The sequence below is a fragment of the Lissotriton vulgaris genome, chromosome 6 (assembly GCF_964263255.1).
Source record: "Lissotriton vulgaris chromosome 6, aLisVul1.2, whole genome shotgun sequence".
In the NCBI taxonomy this organism is placed as follows: Eukaryota; Metazoa; Chordata; class Amphibia; order Caudata; family Salamandridae; genus Lissotriton; species Lissotriton vulgaris.
The window spans coordinates 1,781,125,591-1,781,148,520 of NC_141694.1; the positions used below are offsets into that span (position 1 = coordinate 1,781,125,591).

The following is a 22,930-nucleotide window of genomic DNA, read 5'->3' on the forward strand; positions in this document are numbered from 1 at the left end:
ACCGATTCCCTCAAATTAATCCATACATTGTCCTCCCTTTCTTTTTTTAATTTTAACTGGACTCTGCTTCTCTTTCTTTTTAACCTTGATATTTCTTTACCACGATCCATAACTCTATCAAGATATTGTTTGCGAACCAGTTTGTTTATTTCCTTATTCAGGCAATGCAGTATACTCGGGACCGCTACCCTATTTCTTGGTCGAGAAATTTTTTTGGCATAAGAAGTGATATTACGTACAAATTCTTCAAAATATGCTATTTCATTCCCATGCCACTCATTTAGAACTAATAGGGTCTCGTCTAAAAAGTCCTGTACCCCATTAATGGCATTGGGATTCCAATAGCACCTTCCCGAGGAGGCATGGAAAGCGACATCACTATCCTTAAGAGACCAAGGTGCCATTGTCAGAGGCTTTAGGGAAATAGTAACAAGCAATATACTATGGTCGCTCAAAGGAGTACACATTATCTTAATATCCTGAACAAGAGGGAACAAACCGTAGTCTGAGATAACATAATCCAAGATAGAGGTCCCAAACGGAGACTTATGAGTGAATTTTGCAGGCACGTCAGACGGAAATCTCCCATTTAATATCAGTCCATCGACGGCCTCTAATTCATTTAGCAGAATCTTCCCTCTTTTATTTGTCACTAATTTATCAGGGAAGAGTGCCTGCGGAACAAAATACGCCTCTTCTTTAGGTTTATTCCTAAATAGATTCAGGCTAAAATTAGAAATTTTACAATTCAGGTCTCCTACCAACAGAATGTACGGGGGGGATGGGACATTTTTGATTAGGTCAATATATCGAAATACCTGCTTTAAAAGCGCATTAAAACACTCTTCCGGAGGAATATAAACATTCAAAATTACCACAGGGGATTTTATCCCATTATTAAACAAATTGTCGATAGTTATAGCATGGAACAATTTACTAGGATCCATGTAATGGCTAAATTTCCAATGTAATTTATTAGTTAATAGGCAAGCAATCCCGCCCCTGGCATGGCCTTTCTTAGAGGGGACGGCGGGAACTTCCAGAACATAGTAATCCTTAGAGACCTTCAGCATATCAATACACCACGTTTCCTGCAGGCAAATCACATTTGCTCCTAGAGAAAAAAGCAACTCAAACTTCTCAGGGCTACTATGAATCCCTGCGGCATTCCAGGAGATAATATTTAGTGGGGTGCTAAAGGTGCCGGAACAATCTTGGATCATCTTTAGATTTAGTAGATAAGGCACTTTGCAGCCAGTTCCACTGATTATTGTCCTCTACCAGAGAGGAGTTCTGAGTTAGCGGAAGAGGTGAGACTATTATAAAAAAAGATTAAACAAATTCTTTTGGTGTTTTGGTGTCCATACATGGATTCTCAAATGTGTCTATTGTAGAGCAATGTTACACTTGTAGTATTCCAGATAAACTATTGATTACGAATGGAGATACATTCAGTCATTCCTAATTTCCAAGAATATCTTGGGAAAAGTTGGCTCTGGATTTACTTGTTCCCAATGAGAATATTTCAGTGGGGGAAAATGTACTTTTTGAGGTTAATTGATTATTTTTCACAGTGAGTGGAGAGTAAGTGGATTTCTCAACCCAATACCAAAGTGGTCATTGAGTTTTTAAAATAACTTTTTTAGAAAGAAGGGTTAACAGATTACATAGTTTCTGACAATGGAGTACAGTTTACCTCCCCAGAATTTGGAAAAAGTTTAAGAGTCAGAGGCATTAAGTATAAATAGGAAAGCGTTGTATGCGTCCAATATAAATGGTCTTGGTGAGAGATTCAATAGTCATTGTTGTGTTCATTAAGGCTACTTTAGCTAATAGAGTCCAGGTAAAGAATTTTGTTGTTGAAAATACGTAGGCGTAATATTCCTCTCCTCATTTCCTCACAGGTTTTCTCCTTTTTCATTGTTGAGAGGGAGGATATACCTTCATGGATTAAGGAAAAGTTACCCATTATCACTATTAAGGATATGTATAATAAGGCTTGTGAAATTGTATGTTCCAAACAAGTTCATCAAGCCTCGAAGAATGAGTGTTCATAGTAATTTTTCAATATGAAATTCATTTTTCATATTGCGAAATGAGAATCCAAGTTTTTGAAAGTTTTCAGAATTGTTAGGATGTACAAATCTTCTGACAAACTCAATAATAATTATTAGTGTAGTTTAAACAAATTAGAAAAGGTTTAGAAGGAGGCTCATGATGAATTATGTGTACAGGATGCAGATGTGGATGTTCTTGATGGTAATCCTGAGTCTATCTCACAATTGTCTTATTGTTCAGCTGACTGCAAAGTCTGATTAAAGTATAGATAAGAAATCATCATTCTGCAAGAACAAATCATTGCTCTTCAAGTTAAATTGCAAGATCTGGATGGCAGATGTTGACGGAACGAAATACGCATAGGGGCGTTGGGACGAGGGGTCTTACAAGGCATGGAAGAAAACATCCTCGTGAAATTCATGAGAATCCTGCATTATTCTCAATCCTCACACACTGTGTAACACTGAATTAGATAGAGAACACAGAAAACGACCCCCTTGTTGATTGAATGAGGTACAGTGTTCTCCCCAATATCGAGTGCATGCAAAAATTCCAACTTAAAAAGAGAATAAGAGAGACAGCCAGAATAAGAAAACTAAATTATGCATTAGGGGACAAAAAAACTAATTTTCATGATCTTTCACCTTTGCCTTTAGAGAAGGAGAGAGACATCAGTCCAATGACAGAGGTAATACGAGCTCAGACTATCTACATCTGTTGGGCACATCCTTTCAGACTAATGTTCCAATGGCAAGGCAATGCGGCACACATCTGCTATTAAACTAAAGCAAAGAGTTAGTGGGGACGAGACTCTCACTAGAAGGAGAGGATAACAATCTCGAGCACAACCCAGGGATGTCCCCAAAAAATCTAAGCAATAACTAGATAAAGGTCCCAAGAGGCAGCAAGAGAATGGCAAGTCCTTAAAGCAAAGCTCTGACAACAGGAGGATTAAACCGGCACTTAAGACAGGACAGGTAACTGAAGGGGAACATCTGCAGAGCCCAGAAGTAGAATGATGAGAAAATGGCTCCCACATCATATTCCTTAAGTAGCTGTAGGGGTTGATGTGGGGTGGGGTGGGAAGTCAACCTAAAAGGATTGGTTTGCATAGATAGCTGGACAGTCTCAGAGAAGTAAGATTGTTCACATTTTTGGCATCTTACTTACCAAGTCAATTGCTTTCATGTTGTGTACATTTTTTCAGGGTTGGTAGAGGGGCTTCACACATCCACACCACATGCAGTATCCCTAACTGCCCTTAACAACAAAACATGTTAAATTATCATAGTCTCCCAATCAAAATCAACACAGACTGTACCACCAAAAGTGATGAAGGTAGTTAGCTCAAATTTTAAAGGCCTTAACTCACTGTCAAAACACCAAGCCTCCCTTTACCTTTTGAAGGAAATGGGAGAAGACAACATACTAAAAACACATCACCTCCACCAGGACTGGAAAAAACTCCAATCTCGGTGGTCTCGAAGACAAATATATGCCATTGGACAGGTCAAGAAATGGGAAGTGGCTCTCTTCCTCTTTAGACACTGTGATGTAGAAATCAAACAGCTTCACATTGATGAAAACTGGGGTGGCTGCACCAATGTCTTTAAACAAGTGACCTCACTGAGCAAGTGACTCTTAAAGGTCTATGCCCCTAACACTGAGCAATAAAAAAGTTATCTTGAATGGCCCACAACAAAGACAAGAGAAAAGTGAAGGTTGATATTGACACCTGTTGGTTTGTGAATAATATTTTCTACTTAGGGCCCTATTCCGATTTTGGGCGGAAACGCCTCCGGAGGACTCTGCTCTGGAGGGCTTTCCGACCGACTCTGCTCCGTTGACTCCTAGCGAGCAAGTTCGATGTCTCTGTATGGCTCGGGACACAGCTCTCTCGGAGTCCTAATTGCAGACAATGGGAGCCTCTGTTCAGAATGCGAACATGAGCCCCCATTGCAAAAAGGGAAGGATGTGGACATGCATGCACCCTGTGGCGGGCCCCGCATGGGGCTCGCCACACTGGGCATGCCTGGACAGGGGGGAACCATGGGTAACCCCCTGTGACCAATTCATAAGGCCCCGGTTAAAGGGGGCCCACTACGGCCCCCAAAGTACATCTCCGACGGCCGCTTAGTGTCAGAGTTGATGGCTCCAGACAACTGTTGGAGTCGTGCATCGGAATCGCACGTCCGGAAACCAATGCCATTGGGCTGTGCGAGTCAGACCCGGATGACAGCGTTTTTCCCAATGACGTCTGGAAGCGAGTCAGAGAGCCTGAGAGCATTGGGAGCATCCTACTTTCACGTTTGGAGACTTGTCCAAATCGATCGAACACATGGCTTCCGACTCTGATTCAGAGAGTCCCGATGCCATTAGAGGCCATCCGCCCGGGATCGGAATCAGCCCCTAAGTAGTAGTATTGTAGTTCTAATTTACTTACTACAAAATGCAGTTTGTGAAATCAGGCTCTATAAGTGGAGACCTCTGCTCTGAAATGTCCATTAATTAATCGGAACCTATATATTTCACTGACATCAGTCAATTTCTCCAACAAAAAACCATGTTTTCCATGGACTGTTCATATAAAAAGTTGTATCCACTGGGGGTAGCATTGCATAAAATTTGCTAACAAAGAGTTAATAAATCCAATATCAATGAAGAGTAATTTTGAAATCATAGTTTGATATTAGTTAAAGCACGCACCTGCATGGGAGTAAGGACAGTGTAAAAGTGCCTGATAGAAGCCCACACAGACTTAAATGGTATTCTTGATCAATTACACGAGCACAAAAATTAAGTGGGCACAAATACTGCTTAAGTGACAGAAAAAAAATGTGTAAAAAATGTGGAGTAAAAACACAGTAAGTCACACAAGTAAAACATAGGAATGAGTTAATACTCAATCCTGTTTTCTGCATTAACCCTTTGCCTGTACTCCTTCATCAGTAGAGACATATTTGACATCTTTTTAAAATATTCATATTTGCAATGTTGAAAAAATAACTTTCATGTACTTACTGCAAAGTTTGTTTTCACAATTTTTGGGACATTTGCCGCATGGGGTACCATGTTCGTATGGTTTAGTGATAACCTTACCAATGTTTCCCCTGCAACAGTGTAAAAAGAAATATACATTTACTATTCACTTTTACATAGTTTTGTATTGTGCTGCACAAAACATATATATTTACAACAAGGGGTGGTGAGGGACAGAGTCTCTGAATTAAGCAGAAAGCTCTCACCCAGTCAAGAGATCAGGGCTAGATCCAACACTGTTTTTTTAGCTCACTGCACCATCCCAGTTTCAGAACCTGGCTGTATGCAAATTAGTCTGTTCCTGTCCCAGTGCATGATGGGAACAGGGCAAACCAAACTACAAAAGCCAATTCTTACACTGGGAAGGAAACAAGCTCCCGGGGACCGGTTTCTGGCATTACAGCCGTCTTCGGCCCGGTTTGCTTGAATCCTGATGGTGCAATGAGCAAGGGTCTCACATCTGAGAATACCCTTCCACGCTTAGGGTGGACAAAAATATTTACAACAAGGGGTGGTGAGGGACAGAGTCTCTGAATTAAGCAGAAAGCTCTCACCCAGTCAAGAGATCAGGGCTAGATCCAACACCGTTTTTTAGCTCACTGCACCATCCCAGTTTCAGAACCTGGCTGTATGCAAATTAGTCTGTTCCTGTCCCAGTGCATGATGGGAACAGGGCAAACCAAACTACAAAAGCCAATTCTTACACTGGGAAGGAAACAAGCTCCCGGGGACCGGTTTCTGGCATTACAGCCGTCTTCGGCCCGGTTTGCTTGAATCCTGATGGTGCAATGAGCAAGGGTCTCACATCTGAGAATACCCTTCCACGCTTAGGGTGGACAAAAATATTTACAACAATGGGTGGTGATGGACAGAGTCTCTGAATTAAGCAGAAAGCTCTCACCCAGTCAAGAGATCAGGGCTAGATCCAACACCGTTTTTTAGCTCACTGCACCATCCCAGTTTCAGAACCTGGCTGTATGCAAATTAGTCTGTTCCTGTCCCAGTGCATGATGGGAACAGGGCAAACCAAACTACAAAAGCCAATTCTTACACTGGGAAGGAAACAAGCTCCCGGGGACCGGTTTCTGGCATTACAGCCGTCTTCGGCCCGGTTTGCTTGAATCCTGATGGTGCAATGAGCAAGGGTCTCACATCTGAGAATACCCTTTCACGCTTAGGGTGGACAAAAATATTTACAACAAGGGGTGGTGAGGGACAGAGTCTCTGAATTAAGCAGAAAGCTCTCACCCAGTCAAGAGATCAGGGCTAGATCCAACACCGTTTTTTAGCTCACTGCACCATCCCAGTTTCAGAACCTGGCTGTATGCAAATTAGTCTGTTCCTGTCCCAGTGCATGATGGGAACAGGGCAAACCAAACTACAAAAGCCAATTCTTACACTGGGAAGGAAACAAGCTCCCGGGGACCGGTTTCTGGCATTACAGCCGTCTTCGGCCCGGTTTGCTGGAATCCTGATGGTGCAATGAGCAAGGGTCTCACATCTGAGAATACCCTTCCACGCTTAGGGTGGACAAAAATATTTACAACAAGGGGTGGTGAGGGACAGAGTCTCTGAATTAAGCAGAAAGCTCTCACCCAGTCAAGAGATCAGGGCTAGATCCAACACCGTTTTTTAGCTCACTGCACCATCCCAGTTTCAGAACCTGGCTGTATGCAAATTAGTCTGTTCCTGTCCCAGTGCATGATGGGAACAGGGCAAACCAAACTACAAAAGCCAATTCTTACACTGGGAAGGAAACAAGCTCCCGGGGACCGGTTTCTGGCATTACAGCCGTCTTCGGCCCGGTTTGCTTGAATCCTGATGGTGCAATGAGCAAGGGTCTCACATCTGAGAATACCCTTCCACGCTTAGGGTGGACAAAAATATTTACAACAAGGGGTGGTGAGGGACAGAGTCTCTGAATTAAGCAGAAAGCTCTCACCCAGTCAAGAGATCAGGGCTAGATCCAACACCGTTTTTTAGCTCACTGCACCATCCCAGTTTCAGAACCTGGCTGTATGCAAATTAGTCTGTTCCTGTCCCAGTGCATGATGGGAACAGGGCAAACCAAACTACAAAAGCCAATTCTTACACTGGGAAGGAAACAAGCTCCCGGGGACCGGTTTCTGGCATTACAGCCGTCTTCGGCCCGGTTTGCTTGAATCCTGATGGTGCAATGAGCAAGGGTCTCACATCTGAGAATACCCTTCCACGCTTAGGGTGGACAAAAATATTTACAACAAGGGGTGGTGAGGGACAGAGTCTCTGAATTAAGCAGAAAGCTCTCACCCAGTCAAGAGATCAGGGCTAGATCCAACACCGTTTTTTAGCTCACTGCACCATCCCAGTTTCAGAACCTGGCTGTATGCAAATTAGTCTGTTCCTGTCCCAGTGCATAATGGGAACAGGGCAAACCAAACTACAAAAGCCAATTCTTACACTGGGAAGGAAACAAGCTCCCGGGGACCGGTTTCTGGCATTACAGCCGTCTTCGGCCCGGTTTGCTTGAATCCTGATGGTGCAATGAGCAAGGGTCTCACATCTGAGAATACCCTTCCACGCAAAAGCCAATTCTTACACTGGGAAGGAAACAAGCTCCCGGTTCATCACCACCCCCTTTTCTGAATCGTTTTTGGCCACTATAGGTGTGGCAGGGTATACTCAGACATGAGTCCCTTTCTCACTGCTCCATCAGGATTCAAGCAAGCCGGGCCGAAGACGGCTGAAATGCCAGAAACCGGTCCCCGGTAGCTTGTCTCCTTTCTGGTGAAGAATTGGCTTGGTAGTTTAGTCTGCCCTGTTCCCATGATACACTGGGCCAGGGACAGACTTATTTGCATATAGCCAGGTTCTAAGCTGGGATGGGGCAGTGAGATAAATAACGGTGATGGATCTAGCCCTGATCTTTGGACTGGGTAAGAGTGGTCTGCTTAATTCAGACACTCTGTTCATCACCACCCCCTTTTCTGAATCGTTTTTGGCCACTATAGGTGTGGCAGGGTATACTCAGACATGACTCCCTTTCTCACTGCTCCATCAGGATTCAAGCAAGCCGGGCCGAAGACGGCTGAAATGCCAGAAACCGGTCCCCGGTAGCTTGTCTCCTTTCTGGTGAAGAATTGGCTTGGTAGTTTAGTCTGCCCTGTTCCCATGATACACTGGGCCAGGGACAGACTGATTTGCATATAGCCAGGTTCTGAGCTGGGATGGGGCAGTGAGATAAATAACGGTGATGGATCTAGCCCTGATCTTTGGACTGGGTAAGAGTGGTCTGCTTAATTTAGACACTCTGTTCATCACCACCCCCTTTTCTGAATCGTTTTTGGCCACTATAGGTGTGGCAGGGTATACTCAGACATGAGTCCCTTTCTCACTGCTCCATCAGGATTCAAGCAAGCCGGGCCGAAGACGGCTGAAATGCCAGAAACCGGTCCCCGGTAGCTTGTCTCCTTTCTGGTGAAGAATTGGCTTGGTAGTTTAGTCTGCCCTGTTCCCATGATACACTGGGCCAGGGACAGACTGATTTGCATATAGCCAGGTTCTGAGCTGGGATGGGGCAGTGAGATAAATAACGGTGATGGATCTAGCCCTGATCTTTGGACTGGGTAAGAGTGGCCTGCTTAATTCAGACACTCTGTTCATCACCACCCCCTTTTCTGAATCGCACAAAACATATAAGCATAATTAGAGATTATAGTTAGCCAAGTAGAAAGAGAGCGGTATTTCCACCAGGCAAGTAGTGCACTAAGCAACACATCATGGGATGCCAAAAATTCCAATTTAAGAACGGAGGAAGAATGAAAAATTTAAATTGTTCAACAATATTTATTTTAGAGGAGTAGTAAAGCTCCCACACTATGGGGCCCATTAGGATGGCGGGCGGATTGCTCCCGCCAGGCTGGCAGTAGGCGCCGCCAGCCTGGCGGGGGCAATCCACCCGCCATTCTTACTGAAATGACCCCCCACCATATTAGGATGGCTGGGGGTCCGGGACTGACGGAAAGACCGTCCACCGCTTTTCCGCCTCGGTCGCCTTGCGACTGGGGCAGAAAAGGTTTAATATGGTTGCAATGTCTGTTTGACACCGCAAGCAATATTAGTATGGGCCCAATCTGATGCCTTTCCGTGGCGGCAATTCCTGCGGGCCCCCGGAGTGAAGGCGAGGTGGGGGGTGCACATGGGGGGTACAAGTGGTACCCCCCAGCATTTGCATACACAAAGCGGCAGGCACCGCACGGTGCCTGCCGCTTCGTGTATGCAAATGCATATATGCATTTTTAGGATTGGGGCAGGCAGTGCTGAGAGCACCGCCCGCTGCAATGTTAAAAATGCATCCTAATACCCCCACGGGACTCCCGCCCTTATGGCGGGCGGTCCCAATCCCCGGGAGGCCGGTGGGCGGGCAAACTCCGCCCACCATCCTAATGGGCCCCTATATATTTGTAGCATAATTGAATTTCGATATACAAAAAAGGTGTTGCTGCATTGTGGGACCATTGTAAGTGGGTATCACGACATCCCTGGGAGTCGTGAATTCTAATACCTGTGTCCTTATATTGTAGAGGTCTCTTCCTTGTGTTTCACATCAACCACATGCAGACCATTTCACACATATTTTGGACCCACTTCACAAGGACTTTTAAGTGTGTATGCATGGTGGTCGAAAAAAATACAGCTGACACTTCTAAAGGTCCGGAAGCAAGACACTCTTACTGGCCCGGTCCTAAACAAAATGGGGCAGATTCACACAAGCGATTGAAGTATAGGGAGTAGTAATACAGGAGTACTCTTTTATGCACTGTAACATGCCTTTGTGAGCCGGCTCCAAATCCCCATTTACATATATGTGCAAAGAGGGAAACAGCTTTTCTATTTGTACACATTGTATGAACATTTTAGGCATATTCCAATTTTCATTTATTTTTTGAAGTTTTGAGAACATAAAAAGTACTACAGATCTAACTCAAACTACTATTGTGAATAGACTCCTATGTCTCCGAATCACAGCCAGAACCAATTCATCATTAAAACAGGTCAACAGAATTGCCTAAGACCCTATTATGTGCAGGTGCCAGGAGTAGCAATGCATGCTTTTCTTCTGAGCATGCATTGCTTAGGATGTATTCAATAAACTCATACATTCAGAGGAGGTGGAGAGAACTGTGGAGGATAACTTTGCATGATCAAGAGCTGAAGTTGGCTACTGCTTCCTAGGGTTCCCAAAAAGAAGTGACTTCTGTTTAAGAAAGTCCCTAAAATGAGAGTTTGCACATTAGTTTTTGGAAACCGTGAGGACAATTCACCCAAAATGCTGTAAATCTGTGACCATTAAAGTATGCCTAGGTACAGGTCCAGATTACCAGCATATTGTATTCACAAACATTCCTAGAAGCACACCTGGAAAACTGGCATGTTGAGGTTTCCAGGTTTATTACTGGGAATGTCAGGTATAATATTCCCCGGGGACCTGTTCCAGCTGTGGTTAATTATACAAAGCATTCAATTACTCAAAGGTGAATGAAAACTGCTATGCACGCACCCATTTTTCCCTTCTTTTTGATTTCTAATAACAAAATGTCCTCAATAAAAAAGCTCTTCCCTTACATCTTCCTGAAATCTTTGGGTCATCAGTTTCCTTTTCCTTTTGGAAAGGGTGGTACTCCAGCCCTTAACTGTAGTAATTATTTGACCATTTAAATTATGGGAAACAGTCTGATCGAAATTTCAAAATGCCCATAAATTGATCAAGTTGAAGGAGTTCCCAAACTTACAAAGCTAGCCATGACTTGTAACACTAACTTTCTTGTGTGAAATTTACTACTGTAGATTTTTGCACTTGTGGCAAAGAAATCTGGGGTAGTAAATCTATACAACTGCAGGAATTTATTTGTGTGTTAATGGTAGGCATACATGTAGGCATTTTCATCCATAAACCCATATTTACACTCAAAATAGCCTTTGCAACTTTTGCCCAATATAGGGCCTCATTAGGATGGAGGATTTTCCGCATCCTCCGGACCTGCGGAAGCCTGGAGGATGCGGAAAATCCTCTGCGGACCCACCAAAGACCCACCGCCACATTAGGATGGCTGGTGGGTCCTGGTTTCTGTCAGCAGCTTTTCCGCCGCGGTTGGCTTACAACCGCGGCGGAAAAGCACTAATATGGTGACGATGTCTCTCAGACACCGTCAGCCAGATTAGGATGGGCTCTGAAACATGCTTTTCCGCGGCGGCTTTTCCGCCGTGGAAAAGCATGTATAACTTCACTGCGGGCCCGTTTCGGGCACCCTAGGTGAAGGGGGGGGGATGGGGGGTGCACATGGGGGGTACCTATGGTACCCCCCTGCATTTGTATGCTGAAAGCGGCAGGCACCGCGCAGTGCCTGCCACTTTCTACATACAAATGCAATGCGTGCATTTTTAACATTGCTGTGGGTGCAGCTTGAAGCCGCACCCGCCGCAATGTTAAAACTAGAGGATGTGACCGCCAGGGTGGCGGTCACATCCTAATTGCACAGGAGGGAACTCCGCAGCCCATGCAGAGGTTCCCTCCTGCTCTATGGTGGCGGACGGACTCAGGTCCGTCCGCCATCATAATGTACCCCTTAATGTTGAAATATGTTGTCCATAGCCGACCACTGTATGCCCTTGAGGATAAAATGTTGCCTGCCTTCATTTTATACAAAAACAGAGGGCCTGATTCCCTAAGGTAAACTTACATGATGACTGCCCTAGCTATTTTTGCACGGAAGCTCCACAGTTTTAAATATACTACTTGTAAAATACCTTTTTTGAATAGCAAACAACTGTAAAGCTACAAAAAATTGTAAGTTTATGATTGTGAATAAGTCCCAGAATTTTAGGATCCTTTTTCGCTGCAACTGGTAAGCTCCTAGGCCATGTGTCAAATATGTAAGAAAAGAATGACCAGTGCCACTCCCTTGACAGTTGCTTTGGAAACAAATGCCTGTGAAACATGAAGCCACGCTAATACTAACACAATTTAAAAATCAATATAGTTTCTTCAGAGAGCACAATATTTTTGCATAAAAAGTAGCAGCTGAGTATGAACCTCATAAATTGGCTAGCTAAAAAGTTATTGCTCTTTACAATGAATAGGTGAAAATAACAGTGCTCAGCAAGAGATCCTTCCGACTAAATTTAAGGTTTGTGTATTCAAGGGGAATGGTGCAAAATATACCCCTCATAAATAATGTGGAAAAGAAAGAAAGATGAAGAGGTAATGTTCAAGTTACTTACTGGTAATCTCATTATTCCAATTCCTTCTTCGTTAAATCTGACTTTTACTTATGAGGTCGCCCCACCTCTCTGCCAGTCACTTCCATTGCAAATAGCATAATTCTTACACTATTTTTACTATCCCATACTCCCTCCTGGAGCCACAAAAGGACACCCTTTTCCTAATTCCTCCTGCTTAGTGTACACAAGGGTCAGTAAAAATTACATGCCAAAAGGAGGGAGGATGGGAATAAAAGGCCTGGGAAGAAGGAATCAGAGTATTGAGATTACCATAAGTAATCTGTTTATTACCTTCTAATGCCAGGCCATCGTCCTCATTCTTTACTGATGAGTGCATACCTAAGACTTAACAGCACCTTCAACATTGTATAAGTATAAGAAATAAAGTACAATACACTGAAGCAAAAAGTAAAACCTGGTTCTCTTTAACCTAAGAGGAGCGTCGAACATTCAGCGCCCAGTGCTGAACGAATGCTGGCCCGTCGGCCAACGGTGGTGCGCAGCACGGGCAAGGTAGTGCTCGCGACGACCGTTGGCCGACGGCAGCACATAAGGGGTTAATGACAGTATCTTAATTAAACTCAACATGAAGAGAGTCAATATCACACAACTCGTGAATTACAATTACTCTTGGCAACTCAATTTCAAACGATAATGGTTCACAAAAGTAAAATGAGCAATCCACGTTGCTCCTACATGAATATAATTGGAAGGGGCACTTTCCTGTCTGCCCAGGAAGCAGTTATCCCGCAGTGGAGCATCCTTGGATAGAGTCAAGCATATTCTTACCTGAGATATGATATGCCAGCTAGACTGTGGACTTGATCCAATCACTCAGTGTTCCAGGTGAAGGACATAAGCCCTGAAACTTTGGCCAAAGGTCACAAAGAATTGTCAGCAGTGACAGCAATGGGCATTAGTTGGTTATATAAATAAATAGACAGCTCTACAAACATCTAATGAATCTAATGCATGTTGCTCAAGAGACTCAAGTTTCAGTGAAACACAGAAGAAGCACTGCTGACTTGTCCTGAAGACAATTCAGTCATGAAATCTCTCAGATAGGAAGTCTCAGTGACTAAAGCACACATTTCGCCTAGATATCTAGCAGTCATGATTGCCACTTTGAAAAAGGTCTTCAAGGGCAGGACATTCAGAGGAACATCCTGCAAAGGCTCAGAGGGAGAAGCGTATAACACAGAAAGTACAAAGAGGCAAATGCCAAGGAGGAGCACCTTTCCTAACTTGAAGTTATAAGCCATGAAGAAAAATTAGAGAAGATCTGCCATCAGGGATTAAATAGGTGCCAAATCTGCCTTAGGCTTTCTAAACTTGACTACAATTCAAAACAAGCTCTCAGAAATTTTTATAATAGCACTGGATTAGACGTCCACAAAATTGCAGGTTTTTCGCAAACCACTTATGAAAAGAGGCCCAAAATGGTACGGATGTTGACATAATGATAAAATATATGTGCCAAGAAATCCAACACATTAGTAGCATATACATCTGAGCTCAGGTAGAGCTGGGTGCATCTCTGTTTCATGAGATAGCTTAAATGAGAAACACAGGTCAAGTAATGTTAACTTGTTTCATATTTACAGTGTACAAATGTTAGTAAGGTTGGTTTCCCTTACTTGTGTTTTCCTTTGAGTAACTCCATGGAGCTTCACCATGGAGATAGAATGCTGAATAAGGCTGAAGTCAGTTGCACCTGACTGCAGAGCCTGGATGGATGGGATTTTCTTTCTTCTTATTAAATCCAACTTCTTCACAACTAAATCTGGCGACGAGGATGGGATACCTTATAAATTAATAAGTTGGATCCATCTCTATTAATTTCTTTTTTTTTTTTATGAAGAAATTCACAAGAAAATCTCAACACCAATTTCAAGATCTTCTGGAATGTGAGGTCTATGACTGAACTAATTCATCAAGATTGAACCTGTATAATACTGGAAACTGTGACTTCTACAACTTTACTGGAAACTGTGAGTTATAAAAATGTTATTCTTTGCCATCTGTTATTTCAGAGGGATATATAGCTTTCGCCACATTTCTCGCCTATCGACTATCCTTTCTAAAGCAAAGAAAAGACTATTCCAGTCTCAGTTTTCATGGTCAAGTAAATTTAACGAGTTTGAAATATACATCTATTGGTTCTTTATCTGGTGATTGTTCGGCTTTGGTGTTATCTGTAGTTTTTCAAATTGTGTAATTAAACTGTGCAACGTCCCAAAAACGTTCTCAAAAGTTGCTTGTGATTCAAATTTACTAGTAAGCTTACAATGAGACTTCCAAGTACCCTACGTTGCTCACGCTATTGATCCGGCATACTTATGCATTACATCTCGTGAAGTGAAATTAAAAGTAAACTTCCCACCAGGACCGCACGCAGAGGCTCCAGCAAACTCGTCATTGAATATTCCGCAAAAGCAGCTATTACTTGAAAATAAACATCGCCACTGTCTAGCGAAGGAGCTCTATGAAGAGGATGTACTCTGCAAGCTTTGTCATGGAATTAAACTTCCGGGAACACCTTATTTTCGTTTGTGATCACGTTATCTGCCACGTCGCTACGCAGCAACGTACCGGCCATTTTGAATCTTCTACATTAGAGCATCGGATCTTCAGATTAATACCGGAGAGTATTCATTAAAAAATGTTTTGTTTTGTTTCTTAAATTGAAGCATCAGAACTTGATGGTAACTTGGGAGTATCACTTATATTGACATGTACTAGAAGTATATTTCCAAATATTTCAGTGTTTGTTAATGTAGAAAATGTATCCTTTCCAGTGATGTTATCCTCTCTCGACAGTGTAAATAATAAGGTCCACTATCGGGTGAGTGCTTATCTTTTACCACATCATTAGTGTGCCTTGACTATATTTTATTTACATGTCTTATCATAATTTCTCTTACATCGCTTGAACAAGTTTAAATATTGAGGTATTCTTAAATTGTCACTTATTGTCATTTACTTGAAACATCATACTTATATTGTAAACCTAGATCGCAATTGGTTTGTGTGACTCTAACAGTTTTAGGCACCATTAGTTTTCCTTTTATTTAGTTATTGGGGAGCTAAGACTGTAATTGTTCTCACCATGCAAAATGTAGCTACCCCACCTTTCTTCCTTTCTGACTGGGGTGATCCACCTATCAAGTGGCAGAAATGGAAGAAAGTGTTTGAACGGTACGCTAAAGTGTGTGGGACAAATTTGAGTGCCGAAAGGAGGACTGCACTTTTATTACATTGCCTACGGTCAGAAGGTCAAGAGGTCTTTGACCACTTACCTGACATAGATGATTCATCATTAAATGAATATGAGATCTGTATTTTGAAATTAGATAGGCATTACCTCCCAAAAGTTAGCACTATTCTTGAAGGCTACCATTTTGCGAGACACAGTCAAAACAATGGCAAGTCTGTAGAAAGTTAGATTATAGCACTGAGGAAGTTAGGTGCTTCTTGCAAGTTTGGATTGCTTATAGAGGAAATAATAAGGGACCAGTTTATGTTAGGTTGCAACATACAAAAAGTAAGGGACGACATTTGGCAAAAAAATGAACCTACACTGGACGAAGTTGTAAATGTAGCCAAACAAATCGAACACTCGCTTAAGTGTGTTGAGGTTATCTCCGAGAAAGAAAATAAAAATGAAAGTATACAAGAGGTAAAATTACACACTAAGGGGAAGAGTGAATGTGAAGGAGAGAAGTGGAAAAGGTAATAAAGGTGTTGTTGTGAGGAAAAGTTCTTTAAAACAATCTGAGTCACAATTCAAATGTTTCAGATGTGGTAATCCCAATCACTTCCCAAATGATAGAAAATGTCCTGCCTTGAAGGCAAAGTGTGGTATTTGCAAAAAAGTAGGCCATTTCACTTCCTCTTGCAAAGCGAAGAGTTTTTAAAAAAAGGTTAACATGATATGTAGGAATGAAAGTAATGATTGTACTTCAGAATCAGATTGTGACTGTGGGCAAATTATTTCACAAATTACATGTAGTAAAAAGAAAGTCCCATTTGATGAGATTCTTGTAGAACATTGTGCTACCAGGGTTCTGTTTGACTCAGGAGCCAAGATCACTATTGTTTCTAAAAACATATTTATAGACTTCATGAAAGACTCCTGAAGGCCGATATTTATCCCTATGCCTATGGTGGGGAACCAATAAAGCTCATGGGCTACTTCATAGGTCTGATTGAGTATAAAGGTAGATATGTTTCCGGTAAAAATATATGTGTCTCATAAAGGAGACAGTATACTAAGTTGGATACATCAAGGAGACTCAGGTGTACTGTTGGATCCCAATAGTGACCCACCTATCATTTTGAAAGAGAACTTTACTGTCAATGAAGTTAATTCTTCTACAGTTTGTGATAAGTTTACCTTAGATCTCAAGAAAACTTTTCCCAATGTATTCAGAGAAGAGTTAGGATGCTTTAGGAGCAACACCCATAAGATCAAATTGATTTCCGATGCAATTCCTTTTGCTAGTAAGGTGAGAGGAGTACCACTTTCTGTAAGGAAAGAAATGAGACAACAATTGGAAATGCTGAAGGTTGATGGGATCATAGAAGAAGTCGAAGGAACCCAGGTGTTGGCTCCGGGTCATAGTGGCACAGAAATCAGATGGCTCTCTTCGCCTCTGCATTGACCTTAGGGAGTTGAACAAACAGGTGGGTGTAGATAAATATTCACTTCCAAAAAATTTAGAAATGTTGATTTTATTGGAAGGAGCCAAGGTGTTCTTCACAGTCGAATTAAAATTGGCGTATCATCAACTTAAGCTTGATGAAGCATCTAAAGACTATACATCTTTGATCTCTCCTTATGGGACGTTCAGATTTAAGCGACTACCTTGTGGTATTTCAGAGAGCCTTAAAGAAGGTTTTAAAGAATCAAAAATGGGTTAAGATTTACCAAGATGATGTATTGATATTTGGTAAAGATCATGGAGAGCATGACTGGAGACTTAAAGAAGTTTTGGAAAAATTTGAATTAAACAACCACACTGTTAGGTTAGATACATGTAAGTTCAAAAGATCTTCGATAGACTATCTTGGACACACAATCTCAGGAAAAGGATTTGAGCCCAAACGTTAGCTAATTTAATCTACTGAAAAGTTGGCCTCACCTCAAAACAAGGAAGATCTCATGAAATTTTTAGGTATGGCTGAGTATTACAACAAATTTGTTAAAGGTTTTGCAGGTAAATGCATTAACATGCGAACTCTTCTTTGTAAAGGTGCGGATTTTGTTTGGAGTGATGAATGTGAAAGTGAATTTGTCAAAATCAAGAGTCTACTTAATGATATCCCACGCTCAGAAGTTTTGATCCTGAAGGAAAAACATTCCTCATAACAGATGCTAGCTTAAAAGGTCTGGGAGTAGTTTTACAGCAAGAGTTCAGAGGTGAAATCAATGTGATTCTTTTTCCCTCAAGAAGTCTGAGAGGGCAGCAGTTTGTTACTGCGTAATTGAAAGGGAGGCGTTAGCAGTGCATTGGGCAATAAAGAAGTTAAAAAATCGGCTCTGGAACTCTAAGTTCACCGTTTGCACAGACCATAAGCCACTAGTTGAGGTCTTCAATCGAAAGGGTATAGATGCCATTTCCAGTAGAATTTCGAGATGGGTTGTTGACCTTCAAGGGTATAATTTCAAGGTGGAATCCCCACCGAGACCAGGAAGACCGTCACCCAGGCCCTCGTCACCAGCCGACTGGACTACGGCAACGCCCTCTACGCCGGGACCACCGCCAAGCTCCAGAAGAGACTCCAGCGGATCCAGAACGCCTCAGCCAGACTCATCCTCGACATCCCACGAACCAGCCACATCTCCGGACATCTGCGAGACCTTCACTGGCTCCCCGTCAACAAAAGAATCACCTTCCGCCTCCTCACCCACGCACACAAAGCCCTACACGATCAAGGCCCGAGCTACCTCAACAGCCGAGTCAACTTCTACGCTCCCAAACGCCACCTCCGATCAGCCAACCACGCCCTCGCCGCCGTCCCCCGCATCCGAAGAGCGACTACAGGAGGAAGGTCCTTCTCCCACCTGGCCGCCAAGACCTGGAACTCCCTCCCGACCGACCTGCGCCTGACCCAAGACCACCTCTCCTTCAGGAAGAAGCTGAAGACCTGGCTGTTCGAGCAGTAGCGGCTCCCCCCCCCCCCCCAGCGCCTTGAGACCCCACGGGTATGTAGCGCGCTTTATAAGTGTCACTGATTGATTGATTGATTGATTTGCCTGGTGTACGTAATTTGTACTGCTGATGTGCTTTCTAGATCAGTTACACCCATGAAAAAGAAGTTGATCATGAGGAAAAAGAGGAGGTAGAATGGGTGTGTGTTGATGAGAATGACGGAATCAAAGTAGGAAAATGTCGGAAAGAAAGTGAGAATGATCAAGAACTCTTAGATCTAGCTACGTTGGTTGAAAGCCGCTGGCAGAATAAGAAACAGGTTACCACTGAAAAATATTGGAATGTCAATCATGAGATTTCAAAGTCTGATGGGTTGATATTTAGGGGCACGAGGTTGATCCCAGCAATCTGTTTTCGTAAGGAACTTATAGATTAGGCTAATCAGGGTCATCAAGGTATTTCGAAAACTAAGGAAAGCATAAGACAAAACTATTGGTGGGCAGGCATGGATATGGAAATTGATCGGGTAGTGCGAGAGTGTATTCCCTACACTTTGAGTGAGAAGACATTAAAACCAAGAGTACAATCCATGGTTATAAGGGAAAGACCAAAAAAACCTAAGGAGGAACTGGCACTTGATGTTTTAGGTCCAGTGAAATCTAATGAAGGTTATGTATATATCTTGGTTTTAATAGACCTTTATTCTAGATGGCCAGAAATAAAAATTACCAAAGGAATTGATTAAAAAAATGTGATAACACTTTTAAAAGACGTGTTCCCAAGAGAAGGACTTCCTGGTTACTTACTCACTGATAACGGGGTTCAATTTGTTTCTAGAGAGATGGAGGACTTCTTAGATAAATGCTCCATCAGGCAAAAACATTGTTCTTTATATCACACAGGGTGTTTTGGAATGGTAGAAAGCTTTGTTAGAGTTCTCAAGGAATCAATTTCTCTTTCTAAACAAAACATTGTTGATTGGAAGGAAGGTGTTGAGAAAGTTGTTGAAATGTATAGAAATACTCCTCACAGCACAACAGGCTGTATGCCTTTTGTTTTACTTAAAAGGAGATGACCTAACACATACATCACACCCTATTGGGGCAATAATTTGATTTGCAGAAAATAAGGTAATAGTGTGGTAAATAAAAATTGGAGAAATAGAGAAGAAATGAAGATTAACGAACGTAAAGCCAGATTTGATGACATCAAAAGGGTCAAGAAAACTCAAGTAAGTATGGGTGGTCTTGTCATGATCAGGGCACCCATAGGTCGTACATCTTCAGACTTGTTTAAAAAGATCCATAAAGTTGTTAAGGTTCTTACTAATGCAATAAAGACAGATGGAAGAATTTGGAACTTAAACAGGGTGGTTTTTATGAGAGATGGTGTGGTTGATAAAAATTCTGTGTTGCTTCATTCAACAGTCTCAAGTGATGTGCCTGTCAAGGACAATCTGAGCAGGATCATCAAAATTCCTAACAGGATTAATGATTTTTAATAAAATGATTACCCATCACAGTATCTTTTTTCCTGGGTATTATTTTTATTTTGTTTTTATATAGGAGGAAGATGTGTAGTAATGTTAACTTGTTTCATATTTACAGTGTACAAATGTTAGTAAGGTTGGTTTCCCTTTCTTGTATTTTCCTTTGAGAAACTCCATGGAGCTTCACCATGGAGACAGAATGTTGAATAAGGCTGAAGTCAGTTGCACCTGACTGCAGAGCCTGGATGGATGGGATTTTCTTTCTTCTTATCAAATCCAACTTCTTCATAACTAAATCTTCTTTTGGATTTATTGGATGCAGATTTTACAACAGGATTAGCCCAATGGGCATCATATGTATCAGCGGGAGTCAAAGTCCTAAAGTCCGTCCATGCAGGACATCAGGTGGATTCTCCTTCCAGCTAGGCATATTTGTGTCATGAGTGCTCCCAAGACCACTGCTTTCGTTTCTGTTTATGCCTTGTACTGGAGTTTTTGAGAGGGAGTGGAACTGATTAGAAGCCAGGCACCCCTGCTGAATCCTAGGCTTCAGCATCATCACTCTACTCTAGTCCAGCCCTCCTGCACAGCATTCTTGGACAAGCAAATGGCAAGTGCAGATTGTCTGTGAAAAGAGCCTCAGCTCTGACCCTAGCTGACATAACTGTCTGATCCTTTTCCATCAAAACTTTGAAGGTGAGCCCCTCCTGTGTTGGCTGTAGAGGGGTCAATGATATCGCCCCCCAAAAGATCCCCATACACAAATATCGAGTTATTAATGTTGATGTAAAAAATATCGACATCCTATTGTTATAATGGTAAGTAGAAAAATATCGGAAAAAAAATATTGATATAAACAACTATAGTTGTACAAAATATAGATTTTAATATATGTATTAATAATAATATTAAAAAATAAAATTAACCTAAAAAAAAAAATTAGAGTTAATTTACATTTGAACAAATATGATAAATGAATGTAGTTAAAAAATTAAACATATGTAAATAAATGTAATATATATAATATATATTTTCTTTAAAACAATTAATAAACTATTCATTTAAATTAATTTTATAACTGTATATATAAACATTCACAAAAAAACATTATAAAAAACATATTATAAATGAAAAAAGTGTTGGATAGCGGAGCAGTAAAATTTATTTCCCCCCCTCCAGTGAGTGCAACAGGAGGTAAAGTGTTAGCGGAGAGGTAAAACATTTTTTTCCCTCTCCAGTGAGTGCAACGGTAATGAAAGTGTTGGATAGCGGAGGGGTAAAACATACTATTCCCACTTCAGTGAGTGCAACAGTAGGGAAAGTGTGGGATAGCCGAGGGGTAAAAATTACTATTCCTGCTTCAGTGAGTGCAGCAGTAGGGAAAGTGTTGGATAGAGGAGGGGTAAAAATTTTTATTCCCACTGCAGTTAGGTCAACAGTAGGAAAAGTGTTGGATAGTGGAGGAATAAACATGACTATTCCCACTCCACTGACTGCAACAGTAGTGAAAGTGTTGGATAACGGAGAGGTAAAAATGACTCTTTCCACTCCAGTGAGGGCAACAGTAGGGAAAGTGTTGGATTGTGGAGGGGTAAAAATACTATTCCCACTCCAGTTAGTGCAACAGTAGGGAAAGTGTTGGATAGCGAAGGAATAAAAATGTATATTCCCACTCCAGTGAGTGCAACAGTAGAGAAAGTGTTGGATAGAGGAGGGGTAAACATTACTATTCCCACTCCAGTGAATGCAACTGTAGGGAAAGTGTTGGATAGCGGAGGTGCAAAAATTACTATATCCACTCCAGTTAGTGCAACAGTAGGAAAAGTGTTGGATAGCAAAGGTGTAAAAATTACTATTTTCACTCCAGAGAGTGCAACAGTAGTGCAAGTGGAGGGATACAAATGAACATTCCCACTACAGTCAGTTAAAAATAAAAAACAAAATATCACTAACACGAAATATTAGAAAAAAACGAAAAATATATAAAAATATTTAAACAATCTAAAAAAAAGAAAAATATTATATTGTTAAATAGATATGACAAATACCTAGAAATATTATATTAAATACATATAATAATAATTTACGAACAAATAACAATTTTTAAATATAAATTTTTTATAAACAAAAACATAAATTAGTACATAAATTGAATCGTTTTTATTTCCTACCCTATAACACTGCTTAATTCGCAAAACACACATCTGAATTTAAAAATAATATACCTCCAAAACTAACATTATTAAGTCCCCAAACGTTACCCCAAAAATACCAAAACTCACACGCAAAAAATAAACAATTACCCTAATAATTATCAATTGCTGAATTAATATTAATGATCAAATAATTATTAGTTAATTAAACATAACTTACTATCCACCCTCTACCCATATAAATCACACAACCCTCATCTAAAAATCATTACACAATTTCCATAATTAATTTTAAAATAATAAATTATCATTTAACTACTTAATAATTAATTAAAAATAAATGACTTCCCACCCTTTGCCATATTTAAATTTGATTTAATTATTAAGTATCAATTAAACAATTAATTATAGATTATTTAAAAATAAATTACTTCCAACACTTTACAGCTATAAACCTCACAACCTGCTCCTAAAAAAATACACAATTAACATGATTAATTACCAATTAATTAATTAATAATAATTAACAACCAATTAATAATTACTTAATAATACATTACTTCCTACAATGTATTAGCACTATAACATCTAAATTAAATTAATATTAATACATTTAAAAAAATCATCAATTTATGATATTTAAATTACTTCCCACCCTTTACACCTATAAACCCCAAAAAAGGCTCCTAAAAAAATAACGCAATTACCATAACTAATTTTCCATTAATTTATTAATATGAATTACCAGCCAATTAATAATTAATTAATAATACATT

The 22,930-nt window shown here is 41.0% G+C and overlaps 1 protein-coding gene across 2 annotated transcripts in view; it reads right to left on the bottom strand.

The window, feature by feature from the left end:
- LOC147709474 (serotriflin-like) overlaps nt 1-22,930 on the bottom strand; it is a 356,117-nt gene that overhangs the window by 22,598 nt on the left and 310,589 nt on the right. For both annotated transcript variants that reach the window (XM_086925498.1, XM_086925497.1), the window contains exon 7: nt 5,080-5,168. In XM_086925498.1, the coding sequence (XP_086781624.1) occupies nt 5,080-5,168 (89 nt within the window). The remainder of the gene's footprint in view (nt 1-5,079; nt 5,169-22,930) is intronic.